The sequence below is a fragment of the Cyphomyrmex costatus genome, unplaced genomic scaffold (genome assembly GCF_001594065.2).
Source record: "Cyphomyrmex costatus isolate MS0001 unplaced genomic scaffold, Ccosl1.0 scaffold506, whole genome shotgun sequence".
Taxonomy (NCBI): domain Eukaryota; kingdom Metazoa; phylum Arthropoda; class Insecta; order Hymenoptera; family Formicidae; genus Cyphomyrmex; species Cyphomyrmex costatus.
Genome location: NW_017279319.1, coordinates 38,335 through 57,057, shown reverse-complemented (window position 1 = coordinate 57,057; position 18,723 = coordinate 38,335). Strand labels below are relative to the sequence as shown.

At 35.3% G+C, this 18,723-nt stretch overlaps 2 protein-coding genes across 2 annotated transcripts; one reads left to right on the top strand and one right to left on the bottom strand.

The window, feature by feature from the left end:
- Positions 1-8,040: 8,040 nt before the first annotated feature.
- On the bottom strand, positions 8,041-10,859 carry Smu1 (Smu1 spliceosomal factor). The gene is made up of 8 exons (XM_018545917.1): positions 10,590-10,859; positions 10,443-10,509; positions 9,968-10,111; positions 9,553-9,667; positions 8,820-9,462; positions 8,632-8,733; positions 8,204-8,540; positions 8,041-8,139 (listed from the first exon to the last, which is right to left on the bottom strand). The coding sequence occupies exons 1-8, from the start codon at positions 10,613-10,615 to the stop codon at positions 8,041-8,043; spliced, it is 1,533 nt and encodes a 510-aa protein (XP_018401419.1). The 5' UTR covers positions 10,616-10,859.
- Positions 10,860-11,955: 1,096 nt separating this feature from the next.
- On the top strand, positions 11,956-18,384 carry Remo (Remoulade). The gene is made up of 12 exons (XM_018545915.1): positions 11,956-12,146; positions 12,222-12,365; positions 12,607-12,678; positions 12,763-12,834; positions 12,952-13,023; positions 13,103-13,186; positions 13,265-13,594; positions 13,836-13,972; positions 14,030-14,884; positions 15,183-15,429; positions 15,515-15,808; positions 16,041-18,384. Exons 1-12 carry the CDS (start codon positions 11,962-11,964, stop codon positions 18,382-18,384), a joined length of 4,836 nt encoding a protein of 1,611 aa, XP_018401417.1. The 5' UTR covers positions 11,956-11,961.
- The last annotated feature ends 339 nt before the right edge of the window (positions 18,385-18,723 follow it).

Below are 18,723 nucleotides of genomic sequence, written 5' to 3'. Positions count from 1 at the left end.
CTCTCTCTCTCTCTCTCTCTCTCTCTCTCTCTCTCTCTCTCTCTCTCTCTCTCTCTCTCTGTACATATATTATCTTACTCTAACTTATACTAAATACTTTTATTTCACCGTAACTTTAATTAAAATTACAGAGTGAGATAGTACAAAATATAGGAAAAAAAGTGAATATATATATATGTATGTATATATATACATTGAAAAATCAATTTAGTGGAATTAATTTCTTGTTTAAATATGGACAAATAAATCTTCGATGCAATAAAATAATTTAATTGAAACAAAACATTTGGTATAGTGTAACATTAAACTTGTTTCTAATAAACATTGACGTTGGATAAACTTGTTTACAATAACCAAATGTTTTGTCTCAACTAAATTATTTTATTGCATTAACCAAAAAATTAATTGATTTAACTAAATGGGATTCTCAGTGTATATAATGTATTCTTCTTTCTCGTAAAATTTTACCAAAATCGCTCGTGACCAAACTTTCTAAAATGCACTAAAGTTGAAATCTTCATAAATATTTTTTCAATTTTTATAAGTCTAATATCGAATAAAAAAAAAACACCAGAAGAGAAGAATCAGTGCATGCAGTTCTACGACGAAGAATTTTCTTAAAGCATGGCTTCATAAAATAAATACGGAGCATTCTCGAAGTGTTGGTAACCTACACGAAAAGAACAGTTTTCGTTAAAATATCTAACAATTTAACAAGATACAGATCAGAAAATAATTTTGTTAGACGTCTAAAAAAAATAATTATGTAGAACGCTTAAGCGTTAATGATTATGACATTGCTGTAAAAAGTGTTAACATTATCTAGCAACTATAACTTGAGCATTTTACATAATTACTTTAATGATATGAACAAAATTATTTTCAGATCTGTATTTAGCTCAATTATAAATACTTCAACAAAACCGTTTTTTCCGCAGTGATTAAGTGTAGTGATTAAGGCTGAGGAAGCGTCCTTTAAAACGAGGGGGTGGTGCCCATGATTGAATCGAAGTTTCCAACTAAAGGAATACAAGACAGTTACGAATGTTTTCACTCAAAAAAATTGACGAGTTTCACACGGTACCGCGTCTGCTAGTCTAGAATTATACACAATGAATCCATTTATATCTATTAAAAAAATCGATGTAAAATTTTTTCTGTCTAAAAAAAGTATAATCTTGTAAATGTACAAAATCTCAATTTTGTTATGTATTATTTATTAAGTTTAAAAAATTATCGAAATTTTTGAAAGTCTTTGTGGAGTTGATACCAGGAAAGTATATCGTCAGTCATAATTTGGGAGAGTCATAAAAAATTAAATTAAAATTAGCTTTATAGTTTCAGTGTTCCAGATTTTTGGAATTCCTCTAAATTGACGCTGATTTTCGTGAATCGTCGTCGGTGCCGGTCAATGCCGGCAAATTAGCCGGCGCCGAGAAGAATAGACTCAAAGAAAAGTGAAACAATCGCGCGCCCTATTTTGAAATTCGTGCATTGAAATCGACGTACAATGAACGTTTTTCAGCAGCCAGCAAGACAATGAGACCCGCGCGAATGAGAGAGACGAAGATGAAAATGAAGGCTATAAACGTAACAATGCGGCACCCTCCTGCGCGACCGAGTGGCCATTTCGATCAAGAGTAAAGTTTTCTCGAGTCTGCGCTACCAATCGCTCGATCGATTTCCTCAGCACGATCGAAACAGACAAGCATGTTACGCCGCGTCAAATTATTATCGATATATTTCATAATAAATCTTAGAAAAGAAAGTTTTACAAGAAGAATGCAGTGACTTCACGCACTGGGAGAAAAGTGTTTAGATAGTCGTTTTTGATGCTAGCCATATATTTTTTTATAACTAATTATATAGTTTTAGTCTATAAAACTATATAATGTAGAAAGAGGACGGTTTTGCTAAAATGAAAATTTAATTACAAGATGCAAATAAAATGATTTCATTGAATTTCCAAAATAATTTTCTTGAAAATTCAAACTAATTGCCAGAATATTAAAATATTTTGCAACATTGCTAATTACTTTTTTTTAGTATATAATTTAATTATTTTGATCCAACAAAATTATTTTCAGATCTGTATTCAATCAAATTTTAGATCTTTCAGTAAAATCTTTTTTTCCATGTAAATACAATTACTATTATTGAATACAATAATAATTGTGTATAGCAATAATAACTATAAAACTGAAGATCCTATTCATAATTATTTTATCATGCAATCACACACAAATACCAAACTTTCCAGGCATCGTATAAAGTGAAAAGATCGGGACATAAGACATCCTGTAGACAATTCTCATAAAAATGTTTTCAAGACATTTTTTGAGTAAACGTTCAGTAGACAGTCTTATTCTTTGTAATCATAAATTTTATTAAATAAAGTCTTTTTTACCTTAAAACCTCAATTTTACAGTTACAAAGCTATATTAAATAAGACATCTTGTTACAGCCTAATTTGTACTGTCTAGGTTTTCTCTCAGTGTAGTCTTTTCTTTCATTCCTAATCTTTTCTAAAAATAGAGATACGCGGAAGAAGATAGACACACAACCTGGATCGATAGTTCTCGATCGGAATTCATCGGAAGGAAGCGGGGTCGCCCGTTAAACTCGCTATTAGAGCAAACGGTGCGTGCGTACGTAACGTGCAAGGTAAATTACACGATGCACCGCTCGATTGGCCGCCCCACATTCTCTGATGCTCGCCCGGCGAATTTCGGCGCTCGCCCCGGTCAGCCGGTTCCCAATGATTATCCACTTAAATCGTGAAGTCGCGAGCAATTATGTGGGGGTGCGAGGGTTAATTCGATAATTGCGTTATATTCCGTTCCGCGAGTAATTGCCACCTTTCCGCGAATGCAAATCCCTCCCCGTTGCGATACCACCGAAACTTACCATCGCTGGCCCAACTATACAAGATGATACCCCATTTAACCATTTTATTGTCTCGTCTACTGAAATCTCGTTGATTGCACAGCAATTAACGAAAAATCTGTCACTAATTTACTTTAGCATAAATAATTATATTTTTATTCGTCAATAATTGTTGATTGATCTGAGAATCGGCTTTCCTGAATGACTGCGATTTTGTTACTTTATTTGATATAGCTTTGTAACTCTGTAAAAATTGAGATGTTAAAGTAAAAAATTATTTAATGAAATTTATGATTAAATAGAAAAACAAGATTGTCTACTACTGCTACTTAATTTATATAAAGATCTCGGATCTTGAGTTAATCATTCAGTTGAGTCAATCTTCTTTGATGGCAATCACTGGCCATATTCAGAACGCTTTTTTGCAACTGTTAGTTTATTGCGCTGATTGGATTATATGCCGGTATTCATAGTCGATTCTTATATTTGAGACTGTCTTAAGATAAGAACAGATCATGAATGTCGCTCATATATACTTTATACTAGAGAAATAGTTCTATTTCTCGCGAAGAAAATTTCCAACAGATGTAAAATAAACATTGTGTGTTGAACGTTGCAATCCAAATTATCCTATGATTTTGTATACTGCTTCTCACGCATCTGTGAATCAATAGCTACGAATAGGAATTTCGCGCGTGTTAAATTGCGGCGCTCAGAGACTAGAGAGACGAGAGCAAACGGAAGAGAAGAACGCGGGGTGAAAGAAGTAAAGGAAGAAGAAGAAGAAGAAGAAAGGAGCGAATCGAACCGAGCGCGTTCGGCTGCAAGCGAAGGTTAAAAGAGGGGAGAAGCACGCGTCCGCCACGCTCCCCGTGCACACACCTGGGACCAGTTGGTCAGCGAGAAGAAGGCCCTTCTACCATTGGCCCACAACCAAAATATCCAATTATTAACAAATTATGATCGCAAAATTGGAGAGTCTTCCGGAAATACGGAAACGAGAGCTAGGCAAGGAAGCTCGAGCGAGAGATCCGCGACCGTATCGCTAATATCATCGACAGGCTACCCCCGAAATGATTCGTCTTCTGCGAAAGATTCGCCTCGAGTTATTAAGATCCGTAATAACTCGGGAAAGACTCTTAAACAGCACCTAATTGCTGGTAGACATGAGAATAAAATAGATATTATAGCTTCTAAAAAAATATAATAATTATAGACAGACAGGATGATCTTACTGTTAAAAGATCTGTGCGCGTAGAAGTAAAAGGAGCACCGCTCTTTTTAGATTGATCCGATAACATTTAAGGGCACTCATACGATATCACGTCGGAAGGAGCGAAATTAGTGGAGCGAATTTCCTTCCCCGAAGACCAACCGTTCGTAGTTCCTCCCTCGCGATGGGGATTCGTCGCGTCTCTCCCGAGACCTTTCACGTGACTTTACATGGCACCTGTCTCCCCATTGCGTTGCTCCCTCGTTGCATTTCGTTATGTAATCGCATCACCCTTGATTCCCCTAAATATACGTTTCCGTATTTGAACTGAATATCTTCAATCGTCGTAATCGATGATTGTCGCACGTGCGCTCGTAAGCACCATAAAGCCATTTCTTCAAGCAGTATACACGACAAAAATTATCTCTTAAAATTTAACTTGAAAATATGATTGTAGGACAATATAATATTTTAAAGATTTTTTTACCGTGCATTTCGGTAAAATTAATCAAACTTATTTTATATTTTATTGTAATTTTATTAATAAATGAGAGATTTACAAAATTCTTCAAAAAATATAATTTGTCCCACGACTATCATACTTTTAAAATAAACTTTAAGAAAAAATTCTCTCCAATAACGATCGCAGGACAGTGCAGCGTGTCGCGTAAGGATAAATAAAAATAATGTTCAAAAATCGCTGTGAACTATATTTTTAACCAATTGGGACTATTTTTTTTAAATTAATTATTAATAAATTTTAAAAAAGACTGTTATATTTAAAAGAAATCCTGAAATGTACAATGCTAATTAATAGGTGTAATATTAATTAGTATCTATTACACACACACATTTTTCAGGGAGTCTCTTTTAAAAATCCAACTCCAAAGTTTTCTTTGAAATTTAATAATAATTAATTAAAAAAAATTCGTCTCGATCGGTTCAAAATTACGGTCTATAGCTATTTTTGAACAGTAAATTTTCATTTGTCTCCACTGTGAGCGATTACGGTACCGGTAATACTAAGAGTGGCATCTGGTTTTGCGGTACACGGCCAACGTATACAGTTAATTCGACCGTTCGAAAATTCTTTATAGCTGGAATATGATTACACGCATTTCACTCGAACTCAAAACAGTCGTATTGCGTCTAATCGTCTTGAACGCGCATCCTCGCGGTAGGTCGATAGACACAGGCGCACACGAAGTCGTTGATTATCTCAGCATAGACAGCCTCTTTTGGTTTTCAAAATTTTCTTTGTACTATCTTCCTCTTCTATAATTTTCTTCTATAATACCGGCAGTATATTGAATATGTGAAATCAATCAGATATGCTATACAATAGAATGAGAAGAGTAAAGCGTTTCTATCCTGTTTAGATTAGTTCAAATTCGAACTAATTTAAACTCTTTAATTTTACGTAACTAAATTAGCATTAGCAGAGTAGTCAAAATGACTAGTTTGTAATTTTCAAAAATTGTTCAAATTTGTAATGGTGTATTTTTTTACTTTCAAGACTTCAGTTGCAATATGTAAATGATTAAATTGATTAATTTACTTTGTCTTCTTTTTCCAACTCATTCTTTAAGATATAAAAATAATAAACTTAAATAACGTACTTAAATAATAAAAATTAATTATAATCAATAATGTTAACCCTTTGAATGGTGTGATTTTTGATGCTCAATTATACTCCTCCATTTTCCAGATAATGCAAAATGATAATGATAATTATAAATTTATACGACAATATAAACAATTATACAAATAACAGACCTAAGTAAGAATAGAATGTAAAATAGATTAATATAATATAAAACAGTAGAAGTAAAAATACAACTAATAGTACTCACTTTGAAATGGAAAACGTCAATATACGTTCATATCACTCAGAGGGTTTTAAGCTTCAATTTTGAAAGATTAATAGATAGAACAATTGCAAGAATATGATGATTATTATTGTTATTGCCACAATAGTGCAATTAGTCAAGTTATTTGTAATCAAAGAGTAATCACGCATGTAAAGATCATTGGCGGTGCCCAGTATAACTACAAGGAAGAGAGATCGGCGGTAAGGCCAAGAATCCAACCAATAATTGGACCAACTTACACCGACAGGAAACTAAAGTAAAGTGAAAAATTTCCAATGACATTAAAGTCGCATTAGCAGGGACTAAGCAGGAAGCGGAACGACTTTTGACGTTCCATTTATTTTCACGTGTGGATTATATGCCAAAAGGACCGACGAATTTTCATGGTCTCTTTTAATCTCGCTCTATGAGAAAATCCCGCTAATGTCGCATACTTGTGTCATTATAAATGATAGACTCTATATGTTGAAAGAACAACAAAGAAAGAAATAAATCGCTTTGTAATAAAGAAGCGCATTATAAATTATAAGAATAAATGTATAAGATAAGAAAAATGTTTCTTATGAACAAATCTAAAAAAATTTTACATCTAAAAATATTTAATAATAAAAGAATCTGAATTAAGTTTCAAAAATTTATCTAAAGAATAAATTCATGTTTTTCTTTGGATTAATCTCACACATTGATTTTATAAAAAAATTAGATTGACCAAACAAAATTAGAATTGTTTACATAGAAAACAACGATAAAATAAAAAGTAGCAGATAAAGAGGCTCTTATGTCATAGACCAGAAGCGAGGATCCCACTTGGAGTAAGATTGTTCTTCGATTAGACCCATGTTTTGCGCATCGGTTTGATTAATCGCCGTCCCTCGGCCGGATATATTTTCGCGCATAGGGGTTTTATGAAGATATTAACGAAGGGTCGTTTTCGGTAAGCGGCCATACAAGCCATAAGCGGACCCGTGCAAAAAGGAGCAGCAGATCGGTGCTGGTTTTGGCGCTGCCTAAGACGCCTGAGTCGACCACCGATCGTACGACCGATAACCCGGTTAACCCCACCAGTCTGTTATTATAATATTTGCCGAGCCGAAATATAGTGATTGCTTATTTGCTCGGGCCCAATTACGTTCAAGCGCGCGCCAGCTAAGGGCCCGCGCTACGTGACGACGTGTAGGGGGATAGGTATGAGAAGAAGGTGCACTTAGTCCCGAACGAACCTGACCAACCACCCACCCCGTATCCTATCTACCTGCCTTGACTAACGTCGGCAACGTTATAACGATTAGGTTCGCACGATCAGATACAGACGGGTGTAATGTCTATTATTGCTCGCGGAGAACGCGTTACGTTGAATGCTTCAGCGATATCGATAATTTTTCCATGAAAAATCACGCCTTTTCTTTCCTCGTTAACGAGCTCAAGTCTGAAGAAACGAAATAAATCGTGAAAAAACGTAAAGTGGAGCTGTAAAGTTATACAAAATCTTAGCACCTTCACAGAAAAATTAGATATCCATAAAATACAAACTAATAGTAGCATTGCATCAATATTATAATTTTCTAGTTAACAATATGTAATATAATAATAGATATAATATTGTATGCAATATACAACAGTTACATTGTTGAGCACAAAATTATAATACTGATGTAATATTACTGTTAGTTTGTGTTCTGTGGGTAGTCAGTCTTATTTTATTTTTATTTAAATATGTTGATATCGTATATATGTATATATTTTTTCATTGGCTGATCAATATTACGATAAAAAACCTAATGCATTAATAAGATATAAATTAATAATTATTGCATAATAATTCGGGAATAAATTTATAATACCACAATTATTGTAAAAATGTTGTATTATAATATTAAGTGTTTGATTTAATTTTAATGATTTTTTTTCTCAAATGATTTATTTAAACAAGATAATGAATGAATATTTTACTAAAAATATTTTCATCTCTTTCGCAAAACCCTCAAAACTAAATCATACTCCTAATACATATAATGACATATTTTCTTTACTTTTACAAATATAAAAAAGAATAAGAATTTCTTAATTTATTTATGGTTTCCACAGTTTTAGCAGACCGTCCTCGCTGTAAGAACATAATAAATTTTGATGGGGATGATGCGCCAAGCCAATTACATCCTTTTCGTGTATCTAAAAAGGCCGTTGTTAATTAGAATAAACAAATACCATAATAAAATATAAATTGTGTACTTACATTGAGCGTTCTTTCCAGTTTTCCTGACGACGTGGAAAAACAGTACAGTACAAGATCTTCACCGACGCAATAAATAAACTCGCCACGCGGACTCACCACTGTAGTTACGAAATCACCTCCCTCTCGTTTACCGCTGGAAAATGATCTCACTATTTGCCCTTGCATATTCATAATTACTACAGTGTTAGAACGATTGCACACGACGAAGTGCTCTGAATTTCGAGGAAGGGTATGTATACTGTTTACTGTGAGATCAGCGGCTCCCAATGATTTATACGTGCCTATGCATTCGGTGGTCTTCAAGCTCCAAATTTTCACGGTTCCATCCGACGACGCGCTACAAAATAATAAATGACATTTATAAAAAAAACAGAAATTATTTTCAGTTTATATTTATAATAAACTTATTATATTTATAATAAAAATACCTGATAATATTATGACCGTCTGAGGAAAAAACGACTTCGTTAACAAACGAAGAGTGACCGCGGAATTCCTTGAGAGTCTTTCCAGACTTAAGGCCGTGTACCCTATGAAATTTGTATGAGACTGTTAATAATATTATACTTATTGTTAAAGTATATTTGAAATGTAATTCTTTTTATATTTATATTACCTTATAGTAGTATCGAACGAGGCTGACAATATTTGGCTGTTGTCTCTACTAAACTGTAAGCAAGTTACACCTTTCGAATGCGCCTTCTCGAATCTCCTCAAGCACTGTCCACTTTGTACCCTCCAAACCTTAATTTTACCGTCCTGACCACCACCTGCCAACATCTCACTGTCACGACTAAACGACATTGATAGGACTGCTTGTTCCATCATCATAAAGTTGTCTTGCGCTTGGTATTTCAAGTCTTTTCTAATTTTACCAGTCGTAAAGTTCCACACCTCGATAAAACCATCCACTGAACCGGTCACCAAATATTGGCCATCGGGCGAGAAACGCGCGCACTCCACGTGTGATTTCTGACCAAATTTGATTTGTTTCGATAATTGCGTCGGATATTTCTCGTCTTCTTGATCACGAACCGCCGCTTTTCCTCGGAACAAGTCTATCGTGGTGCCAGGTGGTAACAAACCCTGATGTTGCTGCCACTTTAACGCTTGTCCCAACAGAGCGAGTAATCTACTAGATGGTACTACTGATACTTCGCCAGCGAGAGCAGTGGCTATATATGCTCTTCGTTTTTCCTTCGTGTTTCCATCGGGATATGCCTCGCGTGGATCGAAATATGAACGTGCAAGTAGATTCTCTGTAAAATAATATATATAATATTACACAAACAATATTAATAATAATTATAAAATAAAAAAATTTTAATAAAATTAATAAACATAGATACCTAAATGAATATATCTCTCGGGTTCTTGTTGCTTCATCATAATCATGGGATCAGTCTGTCTTAATAAGGAACGTGCTGCGCCCAATTCTCGTAGTTCAATTAACTCTAAAACAACCTAGAAAAAATAAAATCTATGAATTTTGCAAGAAAATGTAACAATGTATTGTAACAATGTATGTATTTGATCCAGACTTTGGAAAAAATCTATTATATTACAGATTTTGAACAATAGGTTTATTCTTTTGGCTAAACTACAATTAATCTTTCCTCTTTTCCTTACCATTGGAGAAAAAAAAGAAAAGGTGAACAGTGTAAGATCAGCTAAGAAGAACAGCTCAATGTTTACAAGATATATGTACTTAGAAAGACTATTATATTACGTTTAATGTATAATTTTAATTTTTAACATATCTACCTGTTCGTACAAATCTATGAGTTTCTTATCCGGTAATTTTAATGACTGTATAGCTTTCAAAACTGTGTCCCAATGGCCATTATTTATATCGGCAACAAATCCATCCACACTATCTACAGTATTCAGCGATACACCTGTTTCCTCCTGTGTACAAAATATATTAGCAAGCAAGTATAAAAAAGTATGTACTATCCTGGTAAATATTTTTCTTAGAATTTTTATACAAATTGAAACTTTTCGGAAATAGAGTCTATATCTTTTCTAGAATTTTTGAATTGTAAAATATTCTAAAATTTCTAATGATGAATTTAGTTATTTATAGATTAGTAAATGTTAAAAGATGTTTTATATAAAGCATCTAAATACAGTGTCATATAATATAATCACATCAACAACAAAATAATACATATATATTCTGTTAAATTATATGAAAAATTCTGATAAAATTCAGGATCAAACGTTGAGGAGGAAGTACCTGTAAGGTTTGCAGCGTCTTGACAAGGTTTGACTCCTTAAGATACTGCTGTATCAATCGGATCACACTAAAACAATCGAGTATGTTATACGATGTATAATTCATATTTCTAACAATCCAGTAGTCAGAATAAATCATTGTACTTACTCAGCAGACTCTATTTCGATCGACATTTCCACGTATGTTGCAATTCAAGCACATAGAACAACAAACTGTAAAGGTTATGTTCCGGTAAAGGTATAGAATACCCCGCTCCGTTCAAATTTTGATAAAATTACACTCATTCGATGCGTTTTTGCACGAAACGAAAATGATCGCAGTCACCAGATCGTAATTACGGAGACGTATCCGTCGTCTGTTGTCCGAGAAAAACAATTCCTCCGCGCAAAGTCAATTCTCCACACAGCAATACCTGCTGATATCTGCCAAGTGCCAGCAGCTCTCGTCAGATAGCGTTACAACGAAACTGTGCTCCAGATTCTCCTCTACCTAGTCTACTCTGGTCCGCAGCGTCAATAACACACGGACTACATAAATAAAAATGTGGCTATTTAAAATTGGCTCTTCGGCGATGTGAGAACCGCGACCTTTAATTGGGCCGTGAGTATCGCGGGACATCTGTTTCTTATCCCTCGCACTTCAATATTCGCGGCTGCGAAAAATCGACCCCAACGACCCGCACTCCGCAGTGTTCTCGTATACATCTGCCAGAAAGTGTGATGGCAAAGTATTCTTTTTTGTTTTTCTTTCCTTGTTTATATCTGCTGTACTGTGTTTTTCCAACAATACCGTTACCTTAATTGTTTATCATTTAAGTTCAAAGAATGATATAGAGTATCTCGAACGGCAACTGCACGTGTGTAAAGGTATGTCCTTACTGGAGCAACAAAAGAGAGAACTTTTCGTTACCTGCTGTCTCTGAATACGTTTCCAAATTCCATCTTCCGATTGAAAACACACAAGAAACAGCAACTTTTCGCTGACAATAGAAACTTCAAGAAACTTTTCGGCAATAACTGCCAACTTTTCAAGAAACGTGGAACTTCGACAAAAAGTTTCTCGTTATTACTTCAGTGGGGGCATAGATTGTGTTTCAAAATATATTACCAGTGCTAGATCTGTAGTGTACTTCCTAAATTCTTTCGAGGGAATCTTATTTTAACGAATAAAAATTGAACCAGTTTAAAAAAAAAGATTTAATTTTTTAATCCGTTTCTAACAATGTAGATTAACTTTAATCTCAGTTTAATTTTTTTTATCTCTAGTCTTAGAATTAGAAAGTAATTAATCCAAAATTCAAGTAAATATACATTTCTAGAAATGGATCTGTGAGTGAAATTTTATTCTTCAAAACGAGATCCACTTTAAATATTTTAGAGAATATGTAACATGAACTATAAATTTTCCACGCTGGCAGTGAATTTTAGAACATAAGTCATAATTTACATTTTCCATTTATTTTCAGTTTTAAAATGCAGATTTTTATATTTTTCAGATCAACGGCGAACTTTCTTTAATCATGAAAGTCAGTCTTCTGTTTGCTATTCTGCTTCCAACATGGGCCAACGCGATTGTGTGTCCACAACATTGCTTGTGCAAACCTGTCGGTGCTCAAGCTGAGTGGTTACGTCTTAAATGTAGTGATGGCCTAGAAGAAATCAAAGATGTAGACGTCAATAAAGTCAACGTGGAACTTATACAACTGTAAGGCTGTATATATCTTCTATGTTAAATATTTAGTTTCTGATAACAGTGTGATAAAAGTCAAATTGATTACAGAGACTTGAGCAAAAATGTCATTTATGTTGTTGAAGTGGATGCATTTAAAAATTTGACAAATCTCAGACGGCTTGATTTATCGAAAAACAAAATTATATCTATAGGCGAGGGTTGTTTTAACGGCTTGGCAAACTTGGAGCGATTGTAAGAACTCGTAGATAAATAAAAACTCATCTGCAAATTTGCTTCATGCTTGTTTTTTTATTTATAGATTAACTTTTCTTTCGACTCTCAGTTTACTCTTGCATCTTTTTCTAATTTTAAAAATGGGAAAAAGATGAAAAACGAATTGGTCCGAGAGTAAAGTTATTCTATATTTATGAAAATGGGCACAAATGTGTAAATCTTTTATAATTCTATAATTTTATAAAACTCGTAATTTCAGGGATTTGAGTCAAAACCAGATATCAATAATAGACAGCTATGCATTCAAGAAATTATCGAATCTCAAAAGACTGTAAGTCTAGAGTGAAAGTTAATACATATAAACAGTTTTCTTACAGACATATTTCTTATGCATTTTTTTGCTTTGTTGCTCTAGCGATTTGTCTGGAAATAAAATTACTATTCTGGCGCCATCCTTATTTCATGATTTGTTGGTCTTAGATCGTTTGTAAGTTAAAGCGAGATTTATTTACGCTAGCAAATATTAATTTTACTAGCTTTCTATGTGCTTATATTATTATGTAAAAATATGTAACATACAAACACATATATATCTATATTTTAGGAAATTAACTGGAAACAGTTTAACTACTTTAAAAGAAGGCACATTTCATGGGCTTAACATGTTAAAACAACTGTAAGTAATATAAATTTCTACTTATTTTCTAATTACTATATCTGTATAAAATTTATAACGTTTATGTGTATTATTTCAGAGACTTGACTAATAATCCTTGGAAATGTGATTGCGACCTATATTGGTTTAGTAATTGGATCTACAATTCTTCAATTAAATTGAGGTAACATATATTGCATATCTCTGATTAATTATGATTACTTACATTGATAAGTTCTTCACGTTTAATTTAATATTTCAGTCCAACGCCCAAATGCACATTGCCAGCGTTTGCTAAAGGACAATCGTTGAAGAAATTAAGATTCTGGGAAGAGCTTCAGTGTCAGTGGATATCGCCGGCAATTGAAATTCGTCCGATTCAAAATCAGGTTGTCTTCGCTGGAGATTCGATTACCTTAAAGTGCAGAGCACCCAGCGTTACGGTAGACAAAAGTGCCAGATTGAATTGGTTGTGGTATCCTAATGCGTCCACCGAAATCATGGACTTGAATGCTTACAAAGATCCACGAAAGAATTTGCCTAACATTAAGGTTGACAATAGATATCTACCGGATAGCGGTATCGTAGACAGGTAATAAATAAAGTTTCTCAAATTGTCTTAAAAATATTTAACTCATAACTGGAATATATAAGTCCTTCGAATATTTTCCTTTCTTATACGAGTTAAAAATTTAAAAACTTCTAAAATTAATAACAAGAAAACTTTAATAAATTCCAAGGACTCATATTTCTTTAGCGCCACAAAAAATATATATTCCTAATTCCTATTATGGATGATTAACAATTGTTGTATTCTTTGCGTTGTTTCTTAGTGTTCTTAGTATTGTTCCGATTAAGGAAGAACATAACGGACAATGGAATTGTTTATTAGTTTCTGTAAACGGCAACAAGTCGAAAGCAGTCAGTGTCATCGTAATATCCGAGCATACGCGTTATTGCCCTCTAGCAGGTAATTAATCAAATTTTTGAGCACTAAAGAACCGTTAATCATGTACTCTCTTTTCAGTGACGAAAAATAACAAGGGCATTTATACGTGGCCTAAGACAATAGTAGGATGGAAAGCGGAGTTACCGTGCGAAGTTGATCGTCTCTCGGGTTTAATGCAAGCGCCTTTGAAAGCTTTTTATCATTGTAACACAAGCGGTCAGTGGGAACGCCTAAACACGGAATCATGTCCGTACATATCTCATACAACGAAAATCTTAGAGCAATTTTCAAAAGTTAATCTGTCCTTGACGAAGAGTACTTTGCTGGAGACAGCTAAGAGATTCAAAAATTACACGGGAAACGGCTCGGTGAAGTTAACAGATCCGGTTGAAATCCATTTCATCGTGCGGACTATTGAGAATTATTTAAATTTCTTAATCGACGAAAAGGAACTCGGTATCATGTTGGTTGACATCGTCAGTTCGATGATGAAATTGCCGAAAGAGATGCTAAAGAGAGCGGAAATAAATTTCAAAGCCTGCACAAGACTGATCAAAGCGATTGAACGTATTACAGAATTTACACCGTCCATACAGTCGCATAAAAAGTACATGGCGCTCGAGGAGTTTCGTGTTAAGCGCGACAGTTTCGGCGGATTAACATGTACATGGTACACAAATATCGCTGTGAATGCCGATTCGGATGCGAGATTTCTACACTGTACAACGATTAACAGGACGACGTCGATCAATACGAAGGACAAGGCAATAGAAGCTTCCATTCAATTGCCTTCTTCTTTGCTGCAACACTCACAAGACAGTGCAATAGTTCAACAGCTTATGATATATATGTATAGCGACAGCAGATTCTTTCCTAAGACAATTACAAATGATAGCATGGACATATCAACGTGTATTGTCGGCAGTAAATTAAGTGAGTCGAAAACTGTAACATGTAAAATTTAGGTTCTACTTTTTTAACTCTCCGAAGCTGACATCAAAATCTGTAACAGAATTACTGACATCGAGCCTGTGAGCTCTATTTAATTTATATTGATTAAAAGACACTAATTAATTTCAAGCAGCCAAAATAACATAACTCGAATAAAAAAGAATGAGTACACTAAATATATTTGAATAGATTCAATCGTCAGTTGGAAGGATATAATTGAATGTATAGTAGATTCATCGTTAGCTCCAAAGGATTAAATAAGTTATGTAATTTTTTGCAGTTGGTACATCAGTACGAAATCTGTCCGAACCGGTTTACATTATGCTGAAGGCGCCGTTGTATCACTATAGTGGAAAAAGGCTGAAACCAGTAGTATGGGATGAAACATTGAACAACGTAGGAGGATGGACCAGCAATGGATGCCATTTAATCAACCTATTAAATAATCTGATAGTTTTTCATTGTGACAGATTAGGATATTATGGACTTTTGCAGGAAATTTCGTATTTTGATATGGATGGAAATAGGTACGAGACCTTCTTACACTTGTATTATTTTTTAAGGTTTTCTTTTCGATTATGATTCTATCATTATTGTATGTAATTTTTGCAGTTTACGTGGAGCGAAATTCAAGTTCTCACATCCTGCGATATATATCGGAAGCTTCGTGACGATAACTTGCTTGATGATTATGTCCGTAACGTACATTATTTCTTACACATCTATCACGATGCCTAAGAAGGCGAAACATTCCATTATCAACACTTGGTTCGCCATGGCACTGTTGTCATTTCTATATAGCATCGGTATCCAGCAAACAGAGCATCTCGAGATTTGCCAGGGTGTTGGTCTTGCTTTACATTATTTGTCGTTGTGTTGTCTGCTGTGGATGGCAGTATCTGCTAGGTAAATATATCGTCTATGTTCTGCAGAAAAAATGGCTTTGCATTGTAAAATTCTATATAAGATGTAAAATTTTTTAATATAATTGATTTTGCTCTTATCTCATTAGATTTAAATGTATAAACTAATCGTATGAAAGAATCTTATAATAATTTTAAAGCTGCTTTTGTTGCTGAACGCAGCCATCATACACGCTTCTTTAAAGAAAATATTTATTGAGATCCTTTTGTTTCAGCAATATGCACAAAAAATTAACGAAACCAGGCCTCAATGTGATACCCGACGATGAGCTTCCGGATCAGCCTATACCTAAGCCCTTGTTAGGACTCTATTTGGTCGGATGGGGTGTAGCTTTGATAATTTGTGGAATATCTGGCGCAATCAATCTACGTGAATACGCCGGTTATTCTCATTGCTTCCTCACATCCGGACCAGCGCTCGCTGCGCTTTTTATACCATCTGGAATTTTAATCGCGTATCTGCTAATCTTCCTCTTGCTCATCAGACGTGCGATTCAGAACGTCGACATGAACACGCAATTGTCTGAGGGTACTCAGGCAACGGAGAATATGGATTTGGAGTTATTGGAGCCAAATGCAAATCCTTCCGGAGACAGGAATAGTATGCGTAGCACGCAGACTGTATCCTCCGATATTGAGGATTCGGAACACTCGCAATTTACGCAGTGGAAAGGCCAAGTCATAATGTTGGTGTTGTATTTGATATCCTGGAATAGTGCAGCTGCAGTAACGATCAAGCCGTTTGACTCCATGCCGTTCGAAGAGACCGTGTTCGCCGTGATATACGCAATCACTACGAGTTCTCTGGGTATTTTCGTGCTGTTCTTCTACGGAATTGCTCGTAATGACGTTCGAAGTCAGTGGCTAAAAATGCGATGCTGGCTGGAAAAGCGCAAGAACCGTTGTTGCCGCACTAGGAGCGTGTGTGACGCGAACTCTGCGATTCCGACGCAGCCTCTTGTGCAAAATTTTGTCCCGCCATTGTCCAACTCACAAGCCATCCAAGCAATATCCGACACAAACTCCGTTGCTTCGTCAAGGAACACCAATCATTCGCAACAGATCTACAACAGCTCAAAGCTCGCGGACTTGGCGGCCAATCGAGAAAACATACCTGCCGTTTCCGTGAACGCGAAAGCGGCGAATCTGATAATAATGCATCGTCATCAGTATCATTCTAACAATTCCGTCACCACTTATACCGAACCGTCGTCGGCCTGCGTCGAGATGTTCTATAATCCTCATCAGAGCGGCGTCGCTAGGAAGTTCTTCAAGAAACAACGTAGACACGCAACCGCGAAGAAGAATAATCTCGGCCCGAGGAAGCAGGGCGATGGCGGGGCTACCAGTGACGGCGGAAGTTGCATTTCCATACCTCGGCCTACCGTGAAGATCAACAACAGTCTAGAACGTAGCATCTTGAGCAGCAGCGCTAAAGTCAACAATACCAATATACACGTCGAGCTAAATCCCATAAACGATATAAAAAACGTCAATATATTATCGGATAGTGGCGGCAGCATCTCCGAGGAAAGAATTCCGATGCGCTTCGTTATTGGTCAGGAGAACTTGATGCACAGTATCAAGAAGATTAATAATAGCACGCAACAGGATAGCCCGCACGTCAACGTCATGATGTTCAATACAAGAGAAACGCCACCACCGAGGAGAATGGCACAAGACTCGGACGCGGACGTTTCGAAGACGGACGAAGAGTGGCATTTACGAAATGTCTCCCAACAATGTAGTTTGGAGTATAGCTCCGAGATGGATACCGTCACGCAAATGACTAGCGAACGGAGCGATCACAATCTGCCGGAGATCTGCGAGAACATGGAAATGGCACAGCAGGAACGTTTCTCGAGGAAAAGGTGTCCTAGCGTGAATGGAACCGAGATCGCCACTGATGAGGAACGCATATCAAGAAATGTGGGACGGTTGTATCTCTCGAACAGTATGTATTGTTTACCGTTGGAATATGAGAAACCGCTGATAAACAATTATTGTAATTCGTTGAACGACCTCACGTCGCTGATGAGCGCAAAGCACCGTGACTACTCGAAACCATCACTCATAGATATACAAAGTACAACCAGCTCGAATCTATGCGGGCAACAAGTTCCTGAGTCTCGAGAATCGTTCGATCGTTCGGAACGTTCGCTCTTTGAGATAAACAGTTTGACTAGTGATAATCCGTGTACGTTAACACCGCACGCGGAAACTCCTTACGCTTGTTCCCTATCGAATGTCTATTGTATCTCCGACAAAAGTATGGAGGAAAACAATTCTCGTGAGAATTCGCAGTTGCCAGACGTGGATCACAATGTATTTAATCCACCAGAATCGAAAGATCTTCTACTGGAGAAGAACTTTAGTTCTCTCGCTGATATTCCGTCAATTAGTAGGTCTAGTTCGCGTGACATTAATAATCTCAATTTAATCGATGAAATGAACGCATTTGCGAAACCTGCAGGTGATATACAACAATTTGAGGCTGATGAGATTTATTTAGATGAGTCGGTGAACCATTTGCCAGTTAAGAAAGAAACCAGTGTTTAATACATAATTACATACTGTACAATTTATATATAAACTATGAATAATTTATATATAAATTATATATATAATGTATGTATATATATGCATATATAATTATATATTATATAATTTATGTATAAATTATAATAATTTATCATAAAATTATATATACAATATATGTATTATTATTATATATATATATATATAGAACTTACATATATGTATAATAATAACAGATCACTGTTCATTCGTCTGCTACAGCGACGTATTTATTTTTTTGCATAATTTCATAGACTGCACAATGTTGAAACTAGCATTTTGTAATTTGTAAACAAGATTACTCTCTTTACTAGAATCGTG